The sequence below is a fragment of the Miniopterus natalensis genome, chromosome 19 (genome assembly GCF_054644295.1).
Source record: "Miniopterus natalensis isolate mMinNat1 chromosome 19, mMinNat1.hap1, whole genome shotgun sequence".
In the NCBI taxonomy this organism is placed as follows: Eukaryota; Metazoa; Chordata; class Mammalia; order Chiroptera; family Miniopteridae; genus Miniopterus; species Miniopterus natalensis.
In genome coordinates, this window is record NC_142099.1 from 14,773,901 (window position 1) to 14,794,314 (window position 20,414).

Below are 20,414 nucleotides of genomic sequence, written 5' to 3' on the forward strand. Positions count from 1 at the left end.
TGCAATCTCCATAGGTTATATGTATGTGTAGCCAGAGCTGAAAACATTAGTCTAGGACCTGAGCTAATCCAGCCCAGGATGGCTAAGTGTGCAATTTACAGAAAGTGCTGAGAATTAAATCATTGGGTTTGTACTTCTCTAGTTAATGTCAACATATTCCGGAACAAAAAAGAAAAAGTGGCAGATGTAAAGATGACAATCACTTGTGATCTACCTCTATAACTTCTCTCTTTATTTAAATGTGCCTGTGTGGCAATTTACATTCTTTAGGTCCTGAGACTACCAGAGCAGACAGATCTTTTTTTAAGATTTTAAAAATTGATTTTGAGAGAGAGAGGAAGAGAGGGAGAGAAGCATTGATGTGAGAAACAGTGACCAGCTACCTTGTGCACACCTTCTACCGGGATCGAGCCCACAACTCAGGTATGTGCCCTGACTGGTAATCGAACTAGCAACCTTTAGGTACGGGATGACGCCCAACCAACTGAGCCACATCATCCAGGCTGGCAGAGGATCTTGATAATATAATCAGTAATCAATAAGGAATTCAAGTATTGCTGTATAATACTTTTATTCAATAGTTTTATAGGGGGAAACTCACATTTCTGTATGTGCTACACCACATAATTTTCAGACACATCAGAGTCCAGTGACAAGTTACATTTGGAGAAGTTTTAAAATCCATTCTTGTATGCCACTCCTCTATGAAATACTGAAAAGCAGCTCTGCACCTCAGCACTAAAGGTTACAAAAAGCACCATTTAAAGGACTCTCACATATTTAATTCTCTTCAAATTACAGTATTATTTCCCCTTTATGACAGAGCTTCACTAATTCAAAATGCTTCAGTATAACTGCCACCAATATCCTCCAATTTACTAATATTCAAATAAGTCTCATATGGGACCCAGTGTGGAGACTGGGACTAATAACATCAGTGAGCGTGGCTGTTCTAAAACCTGCACCTGGGTAACGTAAGTGCTCTGTAGATGGAAATAGAAAAAAGTAAGATGATCAATACATAATACTTGTGGCAGGCATCCCTTGACCATTTAACCTGACTACAAAATCCAGTGTTTAGTATTTCATACCAATCTTACTGCAGAAACACTGTGCTACACACCATTCATTCATTTCCAAATGAAGTTGAAACTAATACAAAACTTAATTAACAAAACTTATTCACTTCAAAGCACAATTGAGAAAAGCAAATCAAGACAAAGCCCAAATATGAATCCTAGAGAGACTCCGTTACCAAGAATTGGACTTCATAAGTAGCAGATTCATTTTTTTTCTTTTCTTCCTTTCTTTTTTCTTATAATTTAAAAATATATTTTTTCTATTCATTGCAGAAATCACAGCCCTTCAAGCTCCAACTGTGACTGGCGCTTAAGAACAAATGCCTAGATCCAGAATTTTAAAAGACAGACCTAACCTCTCCCCCTCCCAGACCCTCCATCCCATTGGTAAATGGGATCTGCAGTCCCCAGTAGAAGGCAGCAGGAACTTGGCTGTAAGGACGAGTCAGACTAAGGTAGGAACAAATTATGTATCTGCTGGTAAGCCCATGCCCCAAATTACTAGAACACGAGGATTTAGAACCCTTTGAGAACAGAATGTATTTCAAATACACACAAACATGGACTATTGCATATCATTTTTAGTTGAGGTCAAAATTTTAAAAGCCCAGTTTCCCCAGTTAAAAGCAGGGAATTCTATCATTGTACGTCTCCATTTACAGCCCAGATTAATAAAAGCCCAGTCTAGAGGAAACACTTCTTTCCAAATTTAGCTTCATTTTAGCAGCATACATGGAGTACCAACACTTTTCAAGGCTTTAGCTCAGATCCATTAGGTCTACAAGAGACTAAAAATAACTGAAGGGACGTGAGTGGGCCAGGGTTTGCAAGATCCTCTCAAACTTCTCTTAGTTTCTTTTATAGTTTCTTTACCACATAAGCATTGTTTAAAAAAGCTAAACAATTAAGGCCAGGTATGCCCTTCAGGGGTGTTGCCTACAGTGGCTGAGTCCCACTCAACTCGAAGCTTAAAGCAAGCTAATAATCGCGACTTGAAAGTTCTCCATGCCAGCAAGATGACTAACATTTAGTTTAGGTAATGTCTGACTTAAAACCCTGGTAGAGCCTACCTGACAAATGAAGTTAAAGCAGAATACAGAAAAAAGGGTACAGAACAGGAACAAGAGTTGAAGGAAAGATGTTTTCTACAGTAAATTCTGTACTGTGAGATCCAAGGACACCAGTATGTTATGTCTGATTTAATTTTTTTTAAAAAAGGATAGTTCTGAGTTACTAAAGTCTTTATTTTCCTAGTATTACTCCTTAGCTCAGTCATTCTTTTCCCACAACCCCCAAACCATGATGCAGTTCTTGAAACGTCAACCCTCCTGAGAACTCCTGACTTACTCTCTGACTTCTGTGAAACTACTATAGTCCCTCCCAAAGCAGCCAAAAATATTTTTTCAAAACTTGCATTTTATTCATTTCCAAAACCTGCCAAACTCTCTCTGCAGAAAGTACACTATCCCTTTAACCAATATAAAAGAATGAGTGGTTGTCCTTGGGGCTACCTTCCTCCCTGTCTCAGGGACAGACTGAGTGTGATAGGACTTCGCAGGGCCATGGGACAGAGAGCAATATAAAGAAGGAACAGCACTGAGGAGTCATCGTCCAGTTCCTCTTACCAATCACCTTCCATACCAGCAGGCAGGCTCCCATTTCACATCTGGCTGAGAGACCGCCTCAGAGCTTGGGACACTGATGCTCTCTGCATGTTTCCAGACTAGAAAGATGTCAAGGTCACAGCACCAGGACCTACTGCCACTGGAGCCAGACTCAATTCAACAAAGCCTCTGGCCTGAGAGAAACCAAAGGGATCTCTTTTCCTGCCTCCCTTTCCTGATGTACCTGTGTGGAATAAAACTTTTAATACATGAACATATAGGCAATTACATTTCAATACTGTTGACAAGAAGTATTAGTGCAACAAAATTCTTTATGTAACAACCAAGATTTTGGATCTTCCTAAGTGGCCCACTTATTTAACGGGTATTAGAGAAAACAAAATACTAGTTTAACTGAAGACGACGTAGATCCTGAGTTGGTTAAAATAGGATTTGGCCTGGATTTTTTAAATGGCACACCATTCAAAAAGTGGTTGGGAGCATAAAAATTCTCCGCAAAAGCCTTTTGCTGCAAAGGTGGCCTTGAGTGGCTAAAGCAATATTTACTCTCAGCAATTAACCACCAAAGCACTTAGCAATTTGCATTCCCAGCAAAACACCACCATAAGTTACTGCCTCAGACCCGGGATCTAAGAGGTGTACATACCCGAAGATAACTGTCATCAGCTTTGTCTAGGAAAGCAGGAGGTAACTGAACTGACCTGTGAATGCCCTCAGTGTGACTGGGCTCATCCTAGCAGTCAAGCTAAGTCAAACATCAAGTCAAACATCAAGTTTGGACTCCTTCGCTGTTGAATGTCTGACATGCATTTATCTGTAATGGAAGAGCCATAAATACCAGGAAAATGCTTTGTCTTTGAACCCCAAGAGTGGACTGAATAAGCTACTTTTCATTCCACAAATGGAAATCATTGACCCCATTTCATCATCAAATATATTTTTTAAAAAGAGGCAGAATAATGAAATGGTGGTTGAAAACACCAAAGGTACTTTCTTGCTTGCTGGCCTAAAGTTGAGGGAACCTTTTAGGAGCATCACATTAGCCTGAATAAATCTGTATCTAGAGCAGTATTTAGTTTAATGATGAGCTAGACTAGGGAGGAAAATCTTGGGAACCATTTATCAAGAGTCTGAATTCTCCTATGAAGTCTCTTAAGACCAATGAAAAGGCATTTTTGATTAAAGAAAAATGTAGGCACATAAAAATCTTCCAAGGACGAAAGACATGAAGGTTTTCCCACCTCCAAAGCTGTCTGCTCTGAGAAAGAGAACATGGAACAGGGCCAGGCCAAGTGGGAAAACCTATAGGAATCTGCCAATATAGCCTAAGCCGTAGCATTAAACTAAAACAAGACTTTCTGCATTCCTGCCTTTCTTTTCTTTTTTTTTGTTAATCCTCACCTGAGGATATTTTTTCCATTGACTTTTACAGAGTGGTAGGGAAGGAAGGAGGGAGAGGAGAGAGAAAGAGAGAAACATCGATGTGAAAGAAATACATCGAATGGTTGCCTCCCACGCACACCTGTCGGGACCAGGGATTGAACTGCAACCCTGGAACGTGCCCTTCACTGGAAATTGAACCCTTTGGTACGTGGGCCAACACTGTAACCACTTAGCCACACTGGCCAGTGCTTCCTGCCTTTCTTATAATGTTGAGCCATATTTTCCTTAGTAGAAGTTAGAACAAGCGGTAACAAAGTGGCCTGGGCCTGTGCTGGGTTAAAAAAGACTTTCTGGCAGCTCTAGTCTCGAGGTGGGGCTGATATCACAAACCCTTTGAAAGGGGTCATTTATCCAATGAGTTTTTGTGTTAGGGGACAGTCAGGTATAGGATCTGAAAATGTTATCAAAGCAAGAATGTGAAATGACAGGAAAAAAGGGTTCTTGTGGGGCATCTGGTATTATATAAAAAACACAGATTGTATCCTCAGGCACACCACAAAACAAAAAAACCCAGCAACGCAGATTGTGCCACATACTCTGGGAATACAAAAAACCCATGCAAGAAAAGCTGCCCCTGCAAGGAGGCAGCTGTGAGTAGGGCCGAGTATGGCACAAGTCCATCCCTTGGAAAGCCAAGGTAGCAGTGAGACTCTCCCCCCATCAAGGATCCTGAGTTTGCTCTTCATTCATTTTAGGAAAAAAGCTTCCTATAATGAAAGTTCTTCCTGCAGCATCCCCAAACAGTTCTTGGTGAGTCCCCACAGACAGAATACTTCTAGCTAGGAGGCTTCCATTAACCTTCCTCGCCTATATATATATATATGTAATTTTCTTTTTAAAATAAATTCCATGAATTCATAAAGCTCTCATCTTCAATCAAATGCAAAAGCAGAGCATCCTACTCAGAGGCTCTGAAACACAGGTCAGCCTCAAAGCAAATCAGCCTTCCAGTCTCAGGTAAGACTGGTCCAGTCCAGAAAGGCAAGGGAAATGCTTCTGAAGCCTGGGAGGCAGGAAGGGATTCCTTCAGATGGGCTTGTACAGCAGAGTAGTGACATACTTCTTCTTGTAGCGATGGGTTGCACTAAGGACCATCACACTGTCCTAAAAGGAAAAGAAACACATGCAGCTAATTCATTAGTTCAGGTGGTACACAGTTGTTCACTTTTAAGAGACATAATTCGATACTACAGAAGGAGTTTGGTTTTGGAGTCAAATCAACTTAAATTCTGATCCTATATCCTACCATTACTCTGTTTGTGGCCTTGAATAATCTACTTTATGTCAGTAAGTCTTTTTTCTCATCATTAAAAGGGTAATACCTACCATTAAGGTGGCTCTGATGATTAAACCAGAATATCTGGGAAAGTACCTGACACATAATAGGTGTTGAAGAAATATTAGTCTCCTACTTCACTCCCTTCCCCATTTTAAATTTGAATATTGGGTTTAAACCTAGCAAAGAAAAAAAGAAAGAAACATCTTGACATCCAATTATAGAAGGAAGCTGTAAATGCAGTGAGAAGAAAGGGCAGTGATCCTTTTAAAAAACCATTTTGAAGCCCTGAAGCAGGTCTAATTTCCATTTAACACCAAGGATGAACTTAAAAAGTCTTCTCTGATCAAGAGGGGACTCAGGAATCCCCTTCTATCCTTGGAAAAAGTAGACCCCAAAATCCTCCTAGGAAAGACACTCAATCCAAATAGCCTAAACAATCCGGGTCAAGGCCAAGGTGAATCACAATACTCAAGACCAGTGTGAAAAGTAAAAGATACAATTTCCCAGGCTGTATTACAGGCAATGTGTGTGCCACAAGAGAAGACAGCAGGCCTGTGGACATCCATTGATAGCCAAAAAGCAGTTAGAGAAGGCAAAAGTTCAGTCAGATCCCAAAGAACCCAAGCAGATCCAACTGAGAAACCAGTGCATCTTCCCATTTTCCCCTATACTGTTTATCCACAATGAATGGTTCCCAGATTAACATTCAGGGACCAGGGAATGCTGATCATAGTCTAAATATGACAGAAGCAAGGCAGGTAAAAAGTTAACTCCAAGAAGGGTTTGGTAGAATGAGAAGCAGGTGAGAGAAGGACCTACTTGGAAAGACCTGGCACAGTAATCTCTAGGAAAGAACATGTAATGAGGATAGGAGGACTGGACTTCAGTCCTCTCTCTGGTACTTACTGGCAATATGACCTTCTCTGAGCTTTAGTTTCTTTATCTATAAAACAGGGGTTAAAAATAGTACTTACTACACAAGGTTATTATAAAAAATAAATTCAGTAATATATATTTTAAAAGTACTTGTTAAAGAAGTCATCTATTAAAGAAACTGGATCAATGATTTCCCTTATCTGATGCACATCTAAGAAACACAAGCAGCTTGAAAAGATGACTAGGGCCTATCCTAGATGTACTTATTCAGAATCCCTGGAGAATGTAGCCTCTGAATCTCTAGTTTCACAAGCTTCCCAGGTGATTCTGGTAATGATCAGCCTAGTCTGGTAACTGTAGAGCAACATAAAATTTTATTCCTATAGCCAAACCACAAAGACATGACTAGACTGAACAGATATTTTCAACCTAGACTTTAAAGCAGCAGAAAAACCAAGAAGGACTCTAAGAGTTGGAGGAGACACAGCAAATCTGGTCAAATTTCTAGTATATAGGAGAGATGTAACCTCTTGGGTATATATGATTGAGGCACCTGAAAGCAGATGTGTCCACCTTTTAAAAAGTGCGAGCCTTAGTATCACATTTAAGCATTCTTTGAACTAGAAGCTAAACTTGCTTTTTCTGCAAATAAAATTCTAGTGCTATGAACTCAAATTTAATTAAGTAGGTAGTACAAAGGTTATAGCTACCCACAAAGAAACCAGGGAGCAAAAAACTTCATTGAATCACAGGGAAATTCAGCTAGCCAGAATATAGATATAGAGACTAAGACTTTTTAAAATTAAGTTTATTGGAATGGCATTGGTTAATAAGGTCATATAGGTTTCAAATGTACATTTCTATGAAACATGATCTGTATCTTGCAGTGTGTGTCCACCACTCAAAGTCAAATCATCTTCCATCACCATATATTTGGTCCCTGTTACCCTTTACTATTCCCCACCCCCCTTCCCTCTGGTAACCGCCATACTGTTGTCTGTGCCTATGAGTTTCAGTTTTATATCCCATACCTAAGAATCATATGGTTCTTAGCTTTTCCTGACTGACTTATCTCACTTAGCACAATACGCTCAAGGCCCACCCATGTTGTCACAATGGCAGTATTTCATCCTTTCTTACGGCTGAGTAGTGTTCTCTGTGTACATGTACGACATCTTCTTTATCTAATCATCCACTGAAGGACACGTTGGTTGTTTCCATGTCTTGGCCACTGTGTATAATGCTGCAATGAACACAGGGATGCATATATCTTTGCAAATAAATGCTTTCAAATTTTTCAGGTAGATACCCAGAAAGGGGATTGCTGGGACATAAGGTAGCTCTATTCTTAGTTTTTTGAGGAGCCTCCATACTGTTTTCATAATAGCTGCATTTGCACCACAGTGAATGAGGCTTCTCTTTTCTCCACATCCTCTCCAACTTATTACTTGCCTTGCTGATAGTAGCCATTGTAATAGGTATGAGGTGGTATCTCATTGTGGTTTTGATTTGCATTTACCTAATAGCTAGTGAAGTTGAACACCTCTTCATATATGTGTTGGCTAATTGTATGTCTTCTTGGGAGAAGTGTGTGCTCAGGTCTTCTGCCCATTTTTTAACTGGATTATTTGTTTGGTGTTGAGTTGCATGAGTTCTTTATGTATTTTGAATATCAGCTCCTTTTTGGAGCTGTTTGCAAGTATCTTCCTCCCTTCAGCTGGTTTCCTTTTAGTTTTGTTGGAGGTTTCTCTTGCTGTGCAGAAACTTTTTGAGACTAAAACTTTTTTAAAAAAAATCAAAAAACCCACCCACTAGTTTAAAAAAGTTCTCTATAATTTGACCATTACTGCCAGCCTCAGCTTCAGTGAAGAAGCAGAGCAACAACTGGAGAACATATGTTACACGTCCCTCCCGTTTTGGGGAGCTCTGTGAAGAGCCAGCCCCACCACTTACCTTAATGGACAACGCATAGAGATGGTTCAGCATAACATGATTTGGCTCAGGGAGCAAGGCTGGATCACACTAAGAGAGGAAAAAAAAAAATCACTGAATGGGGTTAAATGCACAGTCTAAAATGAAGCAGTTTACTCTTCTTGCGAGCCCTTTGGGACTGAGAAACTCTAAACTAGTATGTACTGCTTCTTTTAAATATTGCACTCACCCTTGTATATATCAATAACACATTCTCATTACAGGAAATCAGGAAAATTCTGCATCCAGGGCAGAAACCCTAAGCCTCAGCATCTATTCATCTTCCTTAACAGAGCTAAGACAAAAATCTTGCTCATAACACATAGAAGATTCAGGTTAAGAGGCAACAGTAATCGTAATGGAAATCGTGAATTGACTAGAAATGTGAATTATAAGAAAAGAAAAACAAAACAAAACCCTTCTACTTCTTTTCTATATCCTTAAATGATAAATATGCCATAAGGAATATAAGTTGGAATATAAGTCCCTGAAACTGGTTCTAGTAATCCACAGCTCTGGGCCTGAATATTTGGAGCAGAAGACAACTATGAATTTTGATATCAGACTTGGAAAAGTCACAACTCAGCCCTGGAAAAAAGAATCTGTAATATATATCTACATATATGATAACAATATGAAAAGATTAGATTTCTTCTTTTTTCCATATATATGATTTATACTCTCAACATACCTTTGTAATAATCCCAACCTCTAGGGTTACTAAACTTTAGCTCAAATGGTCTTAGTGACCCCAAGATGCCCCAGCAATTCTCTCAGGATACTCACAGAAATATTAGTGTCCTTGTTAAGAATAACTTGGAGAAGGTGAGGAGGCAAGATAGGTGGGGATTTGAATCTCTCCTCAGATCGAAACACATACATTTCTTGACCATAAGGCCCTGGGGGTGAGCTGGAAAGGTCTGGAAGACATTTACCGAAATATAAGGGAAAGTTAGAGGACTACTAAAAATGCATGAAAAAAATGTCATTACCATGGCAGCTAATAGAAAATACATAGAAGTCATGGATCATAAACTTGTGACATGTTGGGTCTACAACTATAAGTTGTAGACAAAAGCAAAGTCTGAATTATCCTGAACATAAACCAGGAAGTTCAGAGGAGAAGATGAGGGGTAAAAGACATAGGTTTTGGGAAGTACTCCATTTATCAGTTGTATGATGTGGGACAGATCCTGCCACTATCGTCAACTTCTTCATTCATAAAATAAAAAGAATCTCTGCCCTATTCTACAATGTTTTTAAAGGGATCAAGTAAGATAACAGATATGACAATACGTTGTAAACTGTCAAACAAGATGAAAAGTTTAGATTTCTTCTTTTTCCACCCAAGCAACACATAAGGTTATAAACTCTAAGATACTTATACTACCATGATTGCAACAATGAGGACAAAATTACTAATAATATAGTAGTCATTAGGGAAATGCAAATAAAAACCATAATAAGATACCACTTAACATTCACTTAGATGGCTATAATAAGAAAGACTCACAATAACAATAATTACTGGCAAGTATGTGGAGCAATTGGAACCTTTGTACTATTCCCAGCTCCTTTGGAGAACAGTTTGGCAGTTCCTTCAAAAGTTAAACATAAAGTTACCAGATGACCCAGAAATTATATTCCTGGGTATATAGCCGAGAGAAATGAAAACATAGGTCTACACAAAAACTTGAACACAAACGTTCAAAACAGCATTGCCTGGCCGGGCATGGCTCAGCAGTTGAGTGTCGACCTAGGATCTAGGTGATCAGGGTTCGATTCTGGGTCAGGGCACATGACCGGGTTGCGGGCCCAATCCCCAGTTAGGGGCGTGCAGGAGGGGGCCGACCCATGACTCTCTCATCATTGATGTTTCTATCTCTCTCCCCCTCTCCTTTCCTCTCTCTGAAATCAATAAAGATATTAAAAAAAACCCCAAACAGCACTATTGTTAATAGACAAAAAGCAGTAACAATCCAAATGAGAGGCAAAAGAGAGTAGCAATAATACTGCTATATTAAACAATATCTTAAAAATATATAGAACTTGAAATTTTTCAAAATGCTCTGTTATTTTGTCATGTGATCCATAAAACACACCTAGGAAGTACTTAGAAAGTTTTTTTCTTTTCATCCAAAATTTAAAAAAACAAATTGGTTAAGTGATTTGCCCAAAGTCACATACATAGCAACATGGTCACTGAATGCAGATTAAAACCCATTGTCTGCAGATTCCTAATAAAATGTATTCTAAACCTTACCTCAGCGGATCAGGAAATTGGGTGAAAGAGGGAAGAAAGAAATAACAAAAGTATGCTAGTCCTCTTTCTACATAGTTATGACTGTATGTCTATTATTTATTGACTGCTTTATCAGAATTATGTAATACAAAAATTTAGTCACAAGTGGCCTCATGATTTAATTCAGAATTCTTAAACTCTTTTGAATCACTGCCCCACCAGCCAAGAAGAATGTCCAACTTTACTTTCTGAGCTTATATAATGAAAACAGTATTTTTATAATTTTCCTATACAGACAATTATACTATTGATTATTCTTTTGGAAACTGCTTCTTTTAGTAGGCCACTCTTTGTGCCCTGAGATTCTAATTTGCCCCATTTAAGGTACTGTGTCTCCTTAGTTGAGAATCATTGAGAATCATTGAGAATAGCTCCAATTTTACTTATAAGGAACTGAGAACCAAAAAGGTTGAAGGACTTGTCCATGATGGCAAAGTTAGTCAGTAGCAGAGGCAGGCTTTGAACCCACAAGGGAGAAGTATGCTCACTAGGAACACAGTGCACACAGTTCTATAGACAGTCATTGCCTTTATTGCAAAGTAACAAAATGGTAACTGTGAGTGTGGTTAGCAAATCATGCTTCTGGTGCTGCAGCAAATGTACACAGAGATGAAGGCCTTGGAAAAAATAATATTGGGAGAAGCAAAAGGATACAGGCCTTTTACTCTCCCAAGGCATTTTTTTTAATTGAAAAACTTACAAAATTTCAGTTAACATACACACAAAAGAATTATGGGATTTTGTAACCCCCTCTTTCCCCAAAGACTGCCACACCTGTAGGGTCCTATAACACTGCAGAAGTTAGGCAAACCAGACAAATCAAGCCTCTGAGGAGTGAAACCACCAAAGGTCAATAAAAAGCTTGAATTATTAGAAATAGCTTTCTAAACTATGGGCCATAGCCCATTAATGACTTTAAAAAGAAAGGATAAGAAGTTATATGCATATATGCATAACTCATGGACACAGTCAATAATGGGGTGAAGGCCTGGGGAGGGAGTGGGAGCGAGGTGGAGGGGGTCAACTGGGGGGAAATAATGAGACACCTGTAATACTTTCAACAATAAAGATAAATTCAAGAAAAAGGATAAAAAGAAAATAGAGTGCCTCAGATGCAATAAAGGCAAACATTGTTCTGTAAGACTTGTGTTTTACAGAAACACAAGTGTTACAGTTGTGTGTGTGTGTGTGTATTGGGTTACAATGTAAAACAAATGTCTTACTGTAGATCAGGGGTGGGGAATCTTTTTTTCTGCCAAGGACCATTTGGATATTTGTAACATCATTTGAGGGCCATACAAAATTATCAACTTAAAAATTAGCTATGTGCCCGGCCAGGCATGGCTCAGCGGTTGAGCATCTACCTAGGATCCAGGCGATCGGGGTTCAATTCCCGGTCAGGGCACATGCCCCGGTTGCGGGCGAGGCAGCAGATCAATGACTCTTTCATCACTGATGTTTTTTTCTCTCTCTCTCCCTCTCCTTTCCTCTCTCTGAAATCAATAAAGATATATTTAAAAAAAAAAAAAAATTAGCTATGTAAAAAGCTCCTAGATTTATTGAATTTTGAGTCCCACCTGTGGTTTCCTTAGCAGGGCCACACCAAATGATTTTGTGGGCCGCATACAGCCCGCGGGCCAGATGTTCCCCACCCCTGCTGTAGATCCTGGTTAAAGTGTGAAATTAAATACTCTAAACTGAGATATTTTTTTGTCTCAGATAACAGGACCTAAATGCTTACAGAATTATACAGGGTGGGCCAAAAGTAGGCTTAGAATTGTTTGTATGGAAAATAATACAATGATTAATAAGTAGTAATACAAGAATAAACTGTGTTTCAAGTACTCACAACTGTAAACCTACTTTTGCCTCACAGTGAGAAAATGAAAAAACAACAAATAAAAACCACTCTTGGGAAGGAACATGCATTATAAGAAAAAAACACCAAGAAAGAGCAAATACTACAAAATTACCTCGACAAGATGTCTCGGAGCTTTCCATTGAATCTAGTTTTAAAGCATCAAACACCTCAAAATCAGATTTTTTGACATGGATCAAATTGTTAATCGTGCCAAGCTGACTGGTAACCACAGGCTGAAACAGTGAATGGAAAAAATTTATGAGTCCCTGTTTCAAATCCATCTCTTCCATTCAACTCTCCTCTTTTAAAAAATGATCATACTCGCCACCTCCATCTTTTTATTAAGAGATAAATCCTCCAGTGCAGGAGAGCAGCTGCCCATCAATCCTTACAGCAATGAAGTTTGACACCAAGGGGAATAATAGCTAAGAGGAGACTGCTAAGTTAGTGGTTATCCTCGGAGATCAAGGCCTTACCTCTGATGGATCATGAACCCACTGTCCATCCACAAAGAACTTGTATTGGTGCTCTCCCTCAGGGAGGTCCAGGATGGCCACAAAGTCATTATGACTACAGAAGAAAACAGAAAGTTAAACAGGCCAAGTTCCTATCAGAAGACGGAATGTAAATTTAAAAACCATGAGACAATCAAAATATCATACCAATTATCGCTCACATTGCTAAGCGATTGTAGCCCCCAAAGTGAAAAATAATTTATAGCCCAGCCAGTGTGGCTCAGCAGTTGAGCACTGACCTATGATCCAGGAGATAGAGGTTTGATTCCTGATCAAGGCACATGCCTGGGTTGTGGGCTCGATCCCCAGTAGGGGACCTGCAAGAGGCAGCCAATCAATGACTCTCTCATTACTGATGTTTCTATCTCTTTCTCTCCCTCCCCTTCTCCCTTCCTCTCTCTGAAATTAATAAAGACATATTTAAAATAATAATTGATAAACCCCGTTTCCTTTCCTATATCATGTTCAGAATGTATCTGCCAGGCCCTCCCAATAACTTTAGTTCTTAACTAATGTCTGGAAAAGAATAAAAATGTTAATCTCCCCTTTGTACAATTATTTTGCTTTAGGAGAACAGATCCTTCACAAGTGTAAATAAGATAGTAGGTAGGTTCGGGATACAGAAGTGGCTCAAGGTACCCTTTCCACATTTTGGTGAGCATCTTCTGGAGAATTACGTACTGACAGGTAGGCCTTTTTGATAATCACTTAAATAATTCATTATTGCTCTGCAGGCCACAAATAACACTACCTAGAACTTCACCATGTTTTTGTTTTAGCGCAGAAGTCAGAGCAACTGGACTCAGCTAGTTATAGAATACGTCCTACAAGCATAGAAAGGACCTGAATTAACATAGTCCTAAAGAATGTGCCCACAAAGCTATAAATCCCTCTGAGTGGTAAAACACCGGACTCACTACGAGATTTTTAAAAAGTCACAGATATAGTCACTGGTCACAGAAAATGTTCAAGAGTCCCTAGAAAATGGAGAGTAGTAGTCCAGCCAGGTCTCTACTCCTGGACTCTATAGACTCAATCAAGACACTTGTCTTCACCTCTTAATCAGTGGAATCTTGGTGCTCCAATTGTTGAAGGACCCAGAGATGAAGACCTCCTTGCCTCCTTCAGACCAGCGGATAACAGTGGGCCGGGCCTGCTGTGTGGGCTTTACGGAGTCCTCCAAATCCTGCTGCCATGATACAAACTCTTTGTCCCCAGGGAGCTGTAAGAAGGATTAGGTCATCCCTAAATTGTGACCCAGGAATTCTTAAAAGGTCACTCTCCTCCCTAGGGCTGAGAGGGGTGCTAGGTTTCTGCTAAGAACCAATAAGCTCTGAAATTAGCAACTAAATCAAGTTTTGAACACACTATAGAAAAATAACTCATCTAGGACCAATGGTCAAATGGCTTATGCTCGAGGGCTGTCCAAATCACATCCTAACTTCCAAGTCTATTTCCTGTTATCACATTAACTCACAAGCAGGCAATTATTATATGCTTCCAAGTGCCTCTTAAGAGGAAAAAAATGTGAAAATAAAGTGTGGTTCTTGCCCTGGCTGGTGTGGCTCAGTTGGTTGAGTGTGGTCCCATGCACCAAGAGGACGCTGGTTCAATTCCCAGTCAGGGCATATGTCCAGGTTGCGGGCTTGATCCCCAGTAGGGGGGACTCAGGAGGCAGCGAATCAATGTTTCTCTCTCATTGATGTTTCTCCCTCTCCCTTTTTCTCTCTCTAAAATCAATAAAATCATATTTTAAAAGTATGGTTCTGCCTGGCCGGGCATGGCTCAGCAGCTGAGCATCGACCTAGGATCCAGGAGACTGAGGTTCGATTCCCGGTCAGGGCACCAAAAAAATAAAAGTATGGTTCTATAAAAAATAATTAAGTGAGCCATGTATTTTTCACATGCAAGTATGAACAGCTCTCAATTATCAGTTGTAATAGAAGACAGAGATACTGAAATTCATAAATAATTCATAAACTCCATTTTAGCTAATAGGTTACAAAGGGCATTAAAAATATAAAACCCACATCATTGGTTTCTTAAATTTTGAGAAGTGGTTATGAAATCTTATTTGTTCACCTATGTCAGGTTTATACTAATTATTTCAGGAGTAGGAATGAAAATTCTGGAGCCTCAAGGAACATCAAATAAAAAATACAGCTTCCTTCAACAAAAACAGTTCTAGTATCAAATGAGGTCTGTAGGATTCTGAAAAATATTGACTCCTTACTTAGTTTCTTTTCATTACGACGTTGGGAAAATTTCTTGGGACTGGCAAACTGAAGAAAGAGGCTGACAACACCATCATTAAATCAAGAGTTTATTAAGAAAACTTACATGAGGCTCATCTGGGGCCTCATCATGTGGCTATACTCCAAGCCCTATGGAGTAGGGCTTGATAGTGGTCCTGGGGCAAGAGCTGCCCCAGATAAGGGAAAACAGCCTTAGTGCCTGCCCGGGGTAGGGCAAAGGCCTGTTCCAGGAACCAGCACACTGGGGCATAGGGGATGGGCCAGTCAGACAGTCTCTGAGGGGATTTACAGGAAGCAGTCTGTTCTGGCTGGGATCTAGCTGGATGTAGGTAGAGGGTCAAGCAGAGGTCATGTCTTGGAAGAGTCTCTCCACATACCATCCTTTAGAAGAAGAGTTGGCAAACTATGGCCAGTGAGCCAGATGCTTTTATAAACACATTTTTATTGGAAAATAGCACATTCATTCATTTACTTAGTATCTACAGATATTTTCATGCTAGTGGCAGAAATGGGTAGTTGTGAGAAACTATGTGGTCTTCAGAGTCTAAAATATTTACTATCTGGCCCTTTACAGAAAAAGTTTGCTGAGCCCCACTTTACATTGGCGTAAATGACGTTGGTAAACAGAAAAATAAGACTGTATAGTATCACCAAATAGCCCTGGCCAGGTGGCTCAGTTGGTTGGGCTTTGTACTGTGCACCAAAAGGTTGCCTGTTTGATTTTCGGTCAGGATACATGCCCAGGGTTGTGGGCTCGATCCCTACTTAGGGTGGGTGTGAGAGGCAGCCAATCGATGTTTTTTCTCTCTCTCTCTCTCCCTAGAATCAATAAAAACATATTTAAAAAAAAGATTACCAAATAAAATAATGTGGGTTTTTTTTAAAAGGACTAGCTTATTCATTTGGACTTTATTTTAAAAATGGCTGGGGAAGTCTAACTTCCATAATGCCTCTCGGTATTCCTCAAAACTGCAATGAGACACCAGTAGCAGCATAATCCAAAGTAAACAGAGAAAGAGAAATGAAGGGACTTTCACATTATATAAGTGGCTTAAGAGAAAACCTGATCTCAATATTCTTAAAGCAATGGATTCTTGTCTGACAGGCTGCATTATAATTACAAAAATGTCTACATATGCCTAAGGATAATCTTCAGATTCTGATTCAGATATAGGGCCTGAGAATCTCTTTAAGTTTACCATATAATAATGCTATGACATGTTAAACAAAGAAATAAACCTCACTTTTAGAGCTACGTCTTAAAATATTTAGATAAAATAATATATGTCTGGAATTTGCTTCAAAATAATTGGTGGGGAGAATGAACTGGGTATGGGTGATTGAAATTCATTCATGATTAGATCATTGTTTAAACTGGGTGACAGATATTTAGGACTTCATTACACCGTTCTTTCTAAATTTTGAAACATGATAAATGTTTCAAATATTCCATAAAGCGTTTAAACAAATTTCAGGTTATTTTAATGTGCAAACAGAATTGAGAACTGAAGAAGGTTGCCATTCAAAGCAATGGAGGCCCCACTGCCACTGTTTCTATCAGTTACTTTTATGATTTATGATTTGAAAGCTACAAACGATGAATATGCCCAGCTTTGGAAGACAGCCCTTCCACGTATGACGTGACATTTCTGTGGCAGACATGAGTATAGCTGACTAGCAGAAAGACTGTTGACTCTGAGTTAAAAAGTTAGCAAAATCATCAGGAAAAGAGACAAAACAATTAGAATTACAGTTTGAAACGTTTAAGTAAAACATTGAGGGAAGAAGTAAAGATGATAGTTTGAGAACTATAAAATTTTAGATTTGGAAGAGACTTCAGGAATGATGTGAACCAGTTTTCTTATTTCACAAATGGCAAGGCTGAGGTAAGGGAAAGAAGGATCCAAAACAGGAACCATTTCAAATACAGCAACCTGGCTTTTATCCAGGGCACCGATGACCACAGTCACAGTTTGACAAATACACTGTTCTTAACTCCTGAGTCATCAATGTAGGAAAATGGTAAAAAATACAGTGAGGTAGATGACCTTGAGAAAGCCTTGAAGAAGTAAATTCAGATGGCTGGATGGACAGCCCAAATGATGAGCAAGAAGTCCTGAAGTGGGAGAAGAAAGGAACAGAGAAGAAACCCCAAAAAATGGTCCTTTAAATCATTAACTCTCACTCCTCCTCTCTCTGATTATGTTCTCAGTTGGGATCCAAGAAAAGAGCCAAATTTCATGTGCTACCAACTTGGCAAATCATTCTCTATTAATTTCTCTGAAGAAATAAGAAACATCAAACACACTCCAGTCTCAATCCCTCCATTTTTTTACTTTGTCCCAGTTGGCCTTAGTGCATTTAACGCTGACAGCTCTAAAACTGATCAAAAGCATATGGATGGTAATCACATTGCTGTCAGCTCCACCTATCCTTTCTGGAGAGTGAACACAAGTTGCTGCTTTCCTGAAAGTCCTTGGAATTGGGAGCAAGGTCTTCAGAGCAGCTGTGGGTGGTCGTTTTCAGCCATGGTAACATCATGAAGCACTGCTACCACTGGGAAATGGTGAAATCCTGGAATTATCGGCTCTGCTACTTGAGCAACAGCTGGGCGAGAAAGAAGCACACCCTCAGCCACCACAGCTATAGAGTATGGGACAAAAACTGAGCAGCGATGTCCTTTACTGAGCCCCAAGACTAGGAGAAAGTGATTCAAATAAGCGAGTGGTTGCTGCTCACAGCCAAGCCAAAGGAAAAAGGATCCGAAGCGCTGAGCTCCTAGAAGGGCAAAAATGATACTGACACACAGAAGTTGTCAGGGGAAAAATTCATGTACCCACCTCAGGGCAAATGTGAGAAACTGTGACGTTTCCCACCAGCGCTTACAACCTATATATTCATGGATACTCTAGAAGAGGACATCCTGCCTGTTAGGAGAACCAAACATTCGGGGCGGTGGGGAGGGGGCGGCGGGGGTCCTCCTGTCCTTCTCCTAAAAATGTGCCCGACAGATTAGTCGGAAAATAAGAATAATTCTCACCTCTATTTGAAGGCAGTATTGCAAGAGAACTGCCATCCAACATCTCCATTCCAGGAAAATCCCTTCAGTTAAAAAAGCCGTAACCTAGGTCAGCGTCATAAGAACTAAGAAATAAGCCCGCTGCGGAATTGCCACGACTGGGGGCGTGGGGACGCTCACCTTGGAGTCCGGCAGGCTGAAGACGCTGGGGTCGTCAGTGCTGCCCACCATGATCCTGTGCTCCTTGCCCGGGCCGTGGCCGCCGGCGCCCTCGGCGCGCGCAGCCTTGGCGCCGTGGCGCTCCCCCGCCACCCGCTCGCTCGCGGTGTTTCCCATGGCTGCAGCTCGAGTCCGCGGCCACCTGCCGCGGGGAACAACACGGGGCGAGGGACGCCCCGGCGGCCGCGTCAGGGACACCTCCGGCCCCGCCCCTTCGCCTGGGGACGCGGTGAAGGGAATCCCCGCCGCAGGGAAGCCGTCTCTGGGCCCTTCCCTCCTGGGCCTCCAGGAACGCCCCGAACCCCCCCACTCCCCCCCCCCCCGGCCCCCTCGAGGTCCGCTGCTCAGGAAACCCGCTTTCGGGAACTCCCCTGCATCCCCGCGTTCACACCCGCACCCCCATCACCTCCCGCGACGCGCTCCCTCCTTCCCGGCCGCCGGCGCGACGGGTGTTCTGCCGATAAAGCCGCCAATAAAGTTATTGAAATTGAAGCCGCGCCTGGGAGCGACGGGGGTTTCCTCCTAAAATGGGTGCTAGGCCGGCATTGCGGCCCGCGCCGCGCCCCCGCCCGCCGGCCTCTCTAGCCGCCGCCGCCTCGATGGTGGACAGCCGCGCGCAGCCCCCAGCGCCGGGAGGGGGCGCCCGCCCGCCCGCTGTCAGCTGAGGGCCCACGGGACCGTCCTCCCGCGCGACGCTTCGGGAAACGGTTCGCTGAGGCTGCGGGCCTGCCTTGCGGAGGACACGGCCCCCGAATGGCGCTCGGGACCGCCACCCAGCCTCCGGGGTTCGGTACCCACAGGCACGGTGCTTTCTTCCCGGCCCCTCACCGGGCCTGTTTCGCCAAAACCGGTTTCGTTGTCATGGCGACCCCGAGAGGTGGGTTCCTAGGGGAACTACACCCGCTTCCCACTGAAGGCCCGGTTGCTCCAGGTTGGGGAGCAGACAACTTGACCCCCAGGGAAGGAGTGGTTAGGAGATAAACCTTAACGGGTTAGTGACGCTGTATGGCGAAAATGTTCTCCCACTTAGTGGGCTGTCTTTTCATTTTGTTAATGGTTTCTTTTGCTGTGCAAAAACTTTCTAGTTTGATGTAGTCCCGGTTAGGTTTTTCCTTTGTTTCCCTTGGCTGACGAGATACATTAGAAAAAGTATTGCTCCAAGAAATGTCCGAGATTTTGCTGCCTGTTTTCTTCCAGGATTTTTGGGTTTCGAGTCTAACATTTAAGTCATTCACCCATTTCGAGTTCATTCTTGTGTATGGCATAAGAAGCTGGTCTAGTTTCCTTTTCTTGCATTTATGTGTCTGATGGTTTCTGACTTCCCTTGTCTTTTATGATCTTGACAGTTTTGCGGTGATATTTTATAAAACATTCCTGACTTGCGTTTGTCTGATGTTTTTCTCGTGGTTAGACTGGGTTATGGGTTAGGAGGAAGACCTCAGAGATAAAGTATCCTCATCGCATCATATCAAGGGTGCGTACTATCAACGTGACTTCACTGTTGATTTCATCTTGATTACCCAGCCGAGGTCCTACTTGTCAGATTGCTCCTCTGTAAAGGTATTTTCCCCCCTCTCCATGCTTTTCTCTTTGGAAGGAAGTCACTATGTACTTCACTCTTAAGGCAGAGTGACTACGTAAACTATTTGGAATTCTGTGTGGGAGGTTTGTGTATTCTTCCCCGCCTACTAATTTATTCAATCATTAATATCAATACAGACTCATGGGTATTTTTTTACATCTTATGTTATAATCCAGTACCAGGTAATTTACTGCTCAAATTGTTACATCTTTGACCATTGGGTCCACCTTCATTTGGCTCCTGTGTGGCTTGGACACACCCCATCAGTTTGCTTTTTGAGCACATCCATACTTTTTGGCGCTACATGGATGCATTCTATTGTATAATCTAATTGGGAATTATAATTACAAAAGCAAGATATGATAAATTGATGAATATTAGTACATAT

General features: G+C 41.3%; 1 protein-coding gene across 3 annotated transcripts; it reads right to left on the reverse strand.

Annotated features, from left to right (window-relative positions):
* Positions 1–554: 554 nt before the first annotated feature.
* On the reverse strand, positions 555–18,723 carry PRKAB2 (protein kinase AMP-activated non-catalytic subunit beta 2). Of its 3 annotated transcripts, XR_001603856.2 has the most exons (9): positions 18,406–18,502; positions 14,007–14,173; positions 12,913–13,006; positions 12,549–12,669; positions 9,060–9,193; positions 8,256–8,324; positions 7,443–7,545; positions 6,333–6,369; positions 5,206–5,251 (listed from the first exon to the last, which is right to left on the reverse strand). XR_001603856.2 is itself a non-coding variant. In XM_016221580.2 (8 exons), the coding sequence occupies exons 1-8, from the start codon at positions 18,559–18,561 to the stop codon at positions 5,232–5,234; spliced, it is 798 nt and encodes a 265-aa protein (XP_016077066.2). In that variant the 5' UTR covers positions 18,562–18,723; the 3' UTR covers positions 555–5,231. The 3 variants fall into 3 exon arrangements, 2 of the variants coding, with proteins under 2 accessions (XP_016077066.2, XP_087684227.1); XM_016221580.2 differs by lacking the exon at positions 7,443–7,545 and having other exon boundaries at positions 555–5,251; positions 18,406–18,723; XM_087828101.1 differs by lacking the exons at positions 6,333–6,369; positions 7,443–7,545 and having other exon boundaries at positions 555–5,251; positions 18,406–18,723.
* Positions 18,724–20,414: the final 1,691 nt, after the last annotated feature.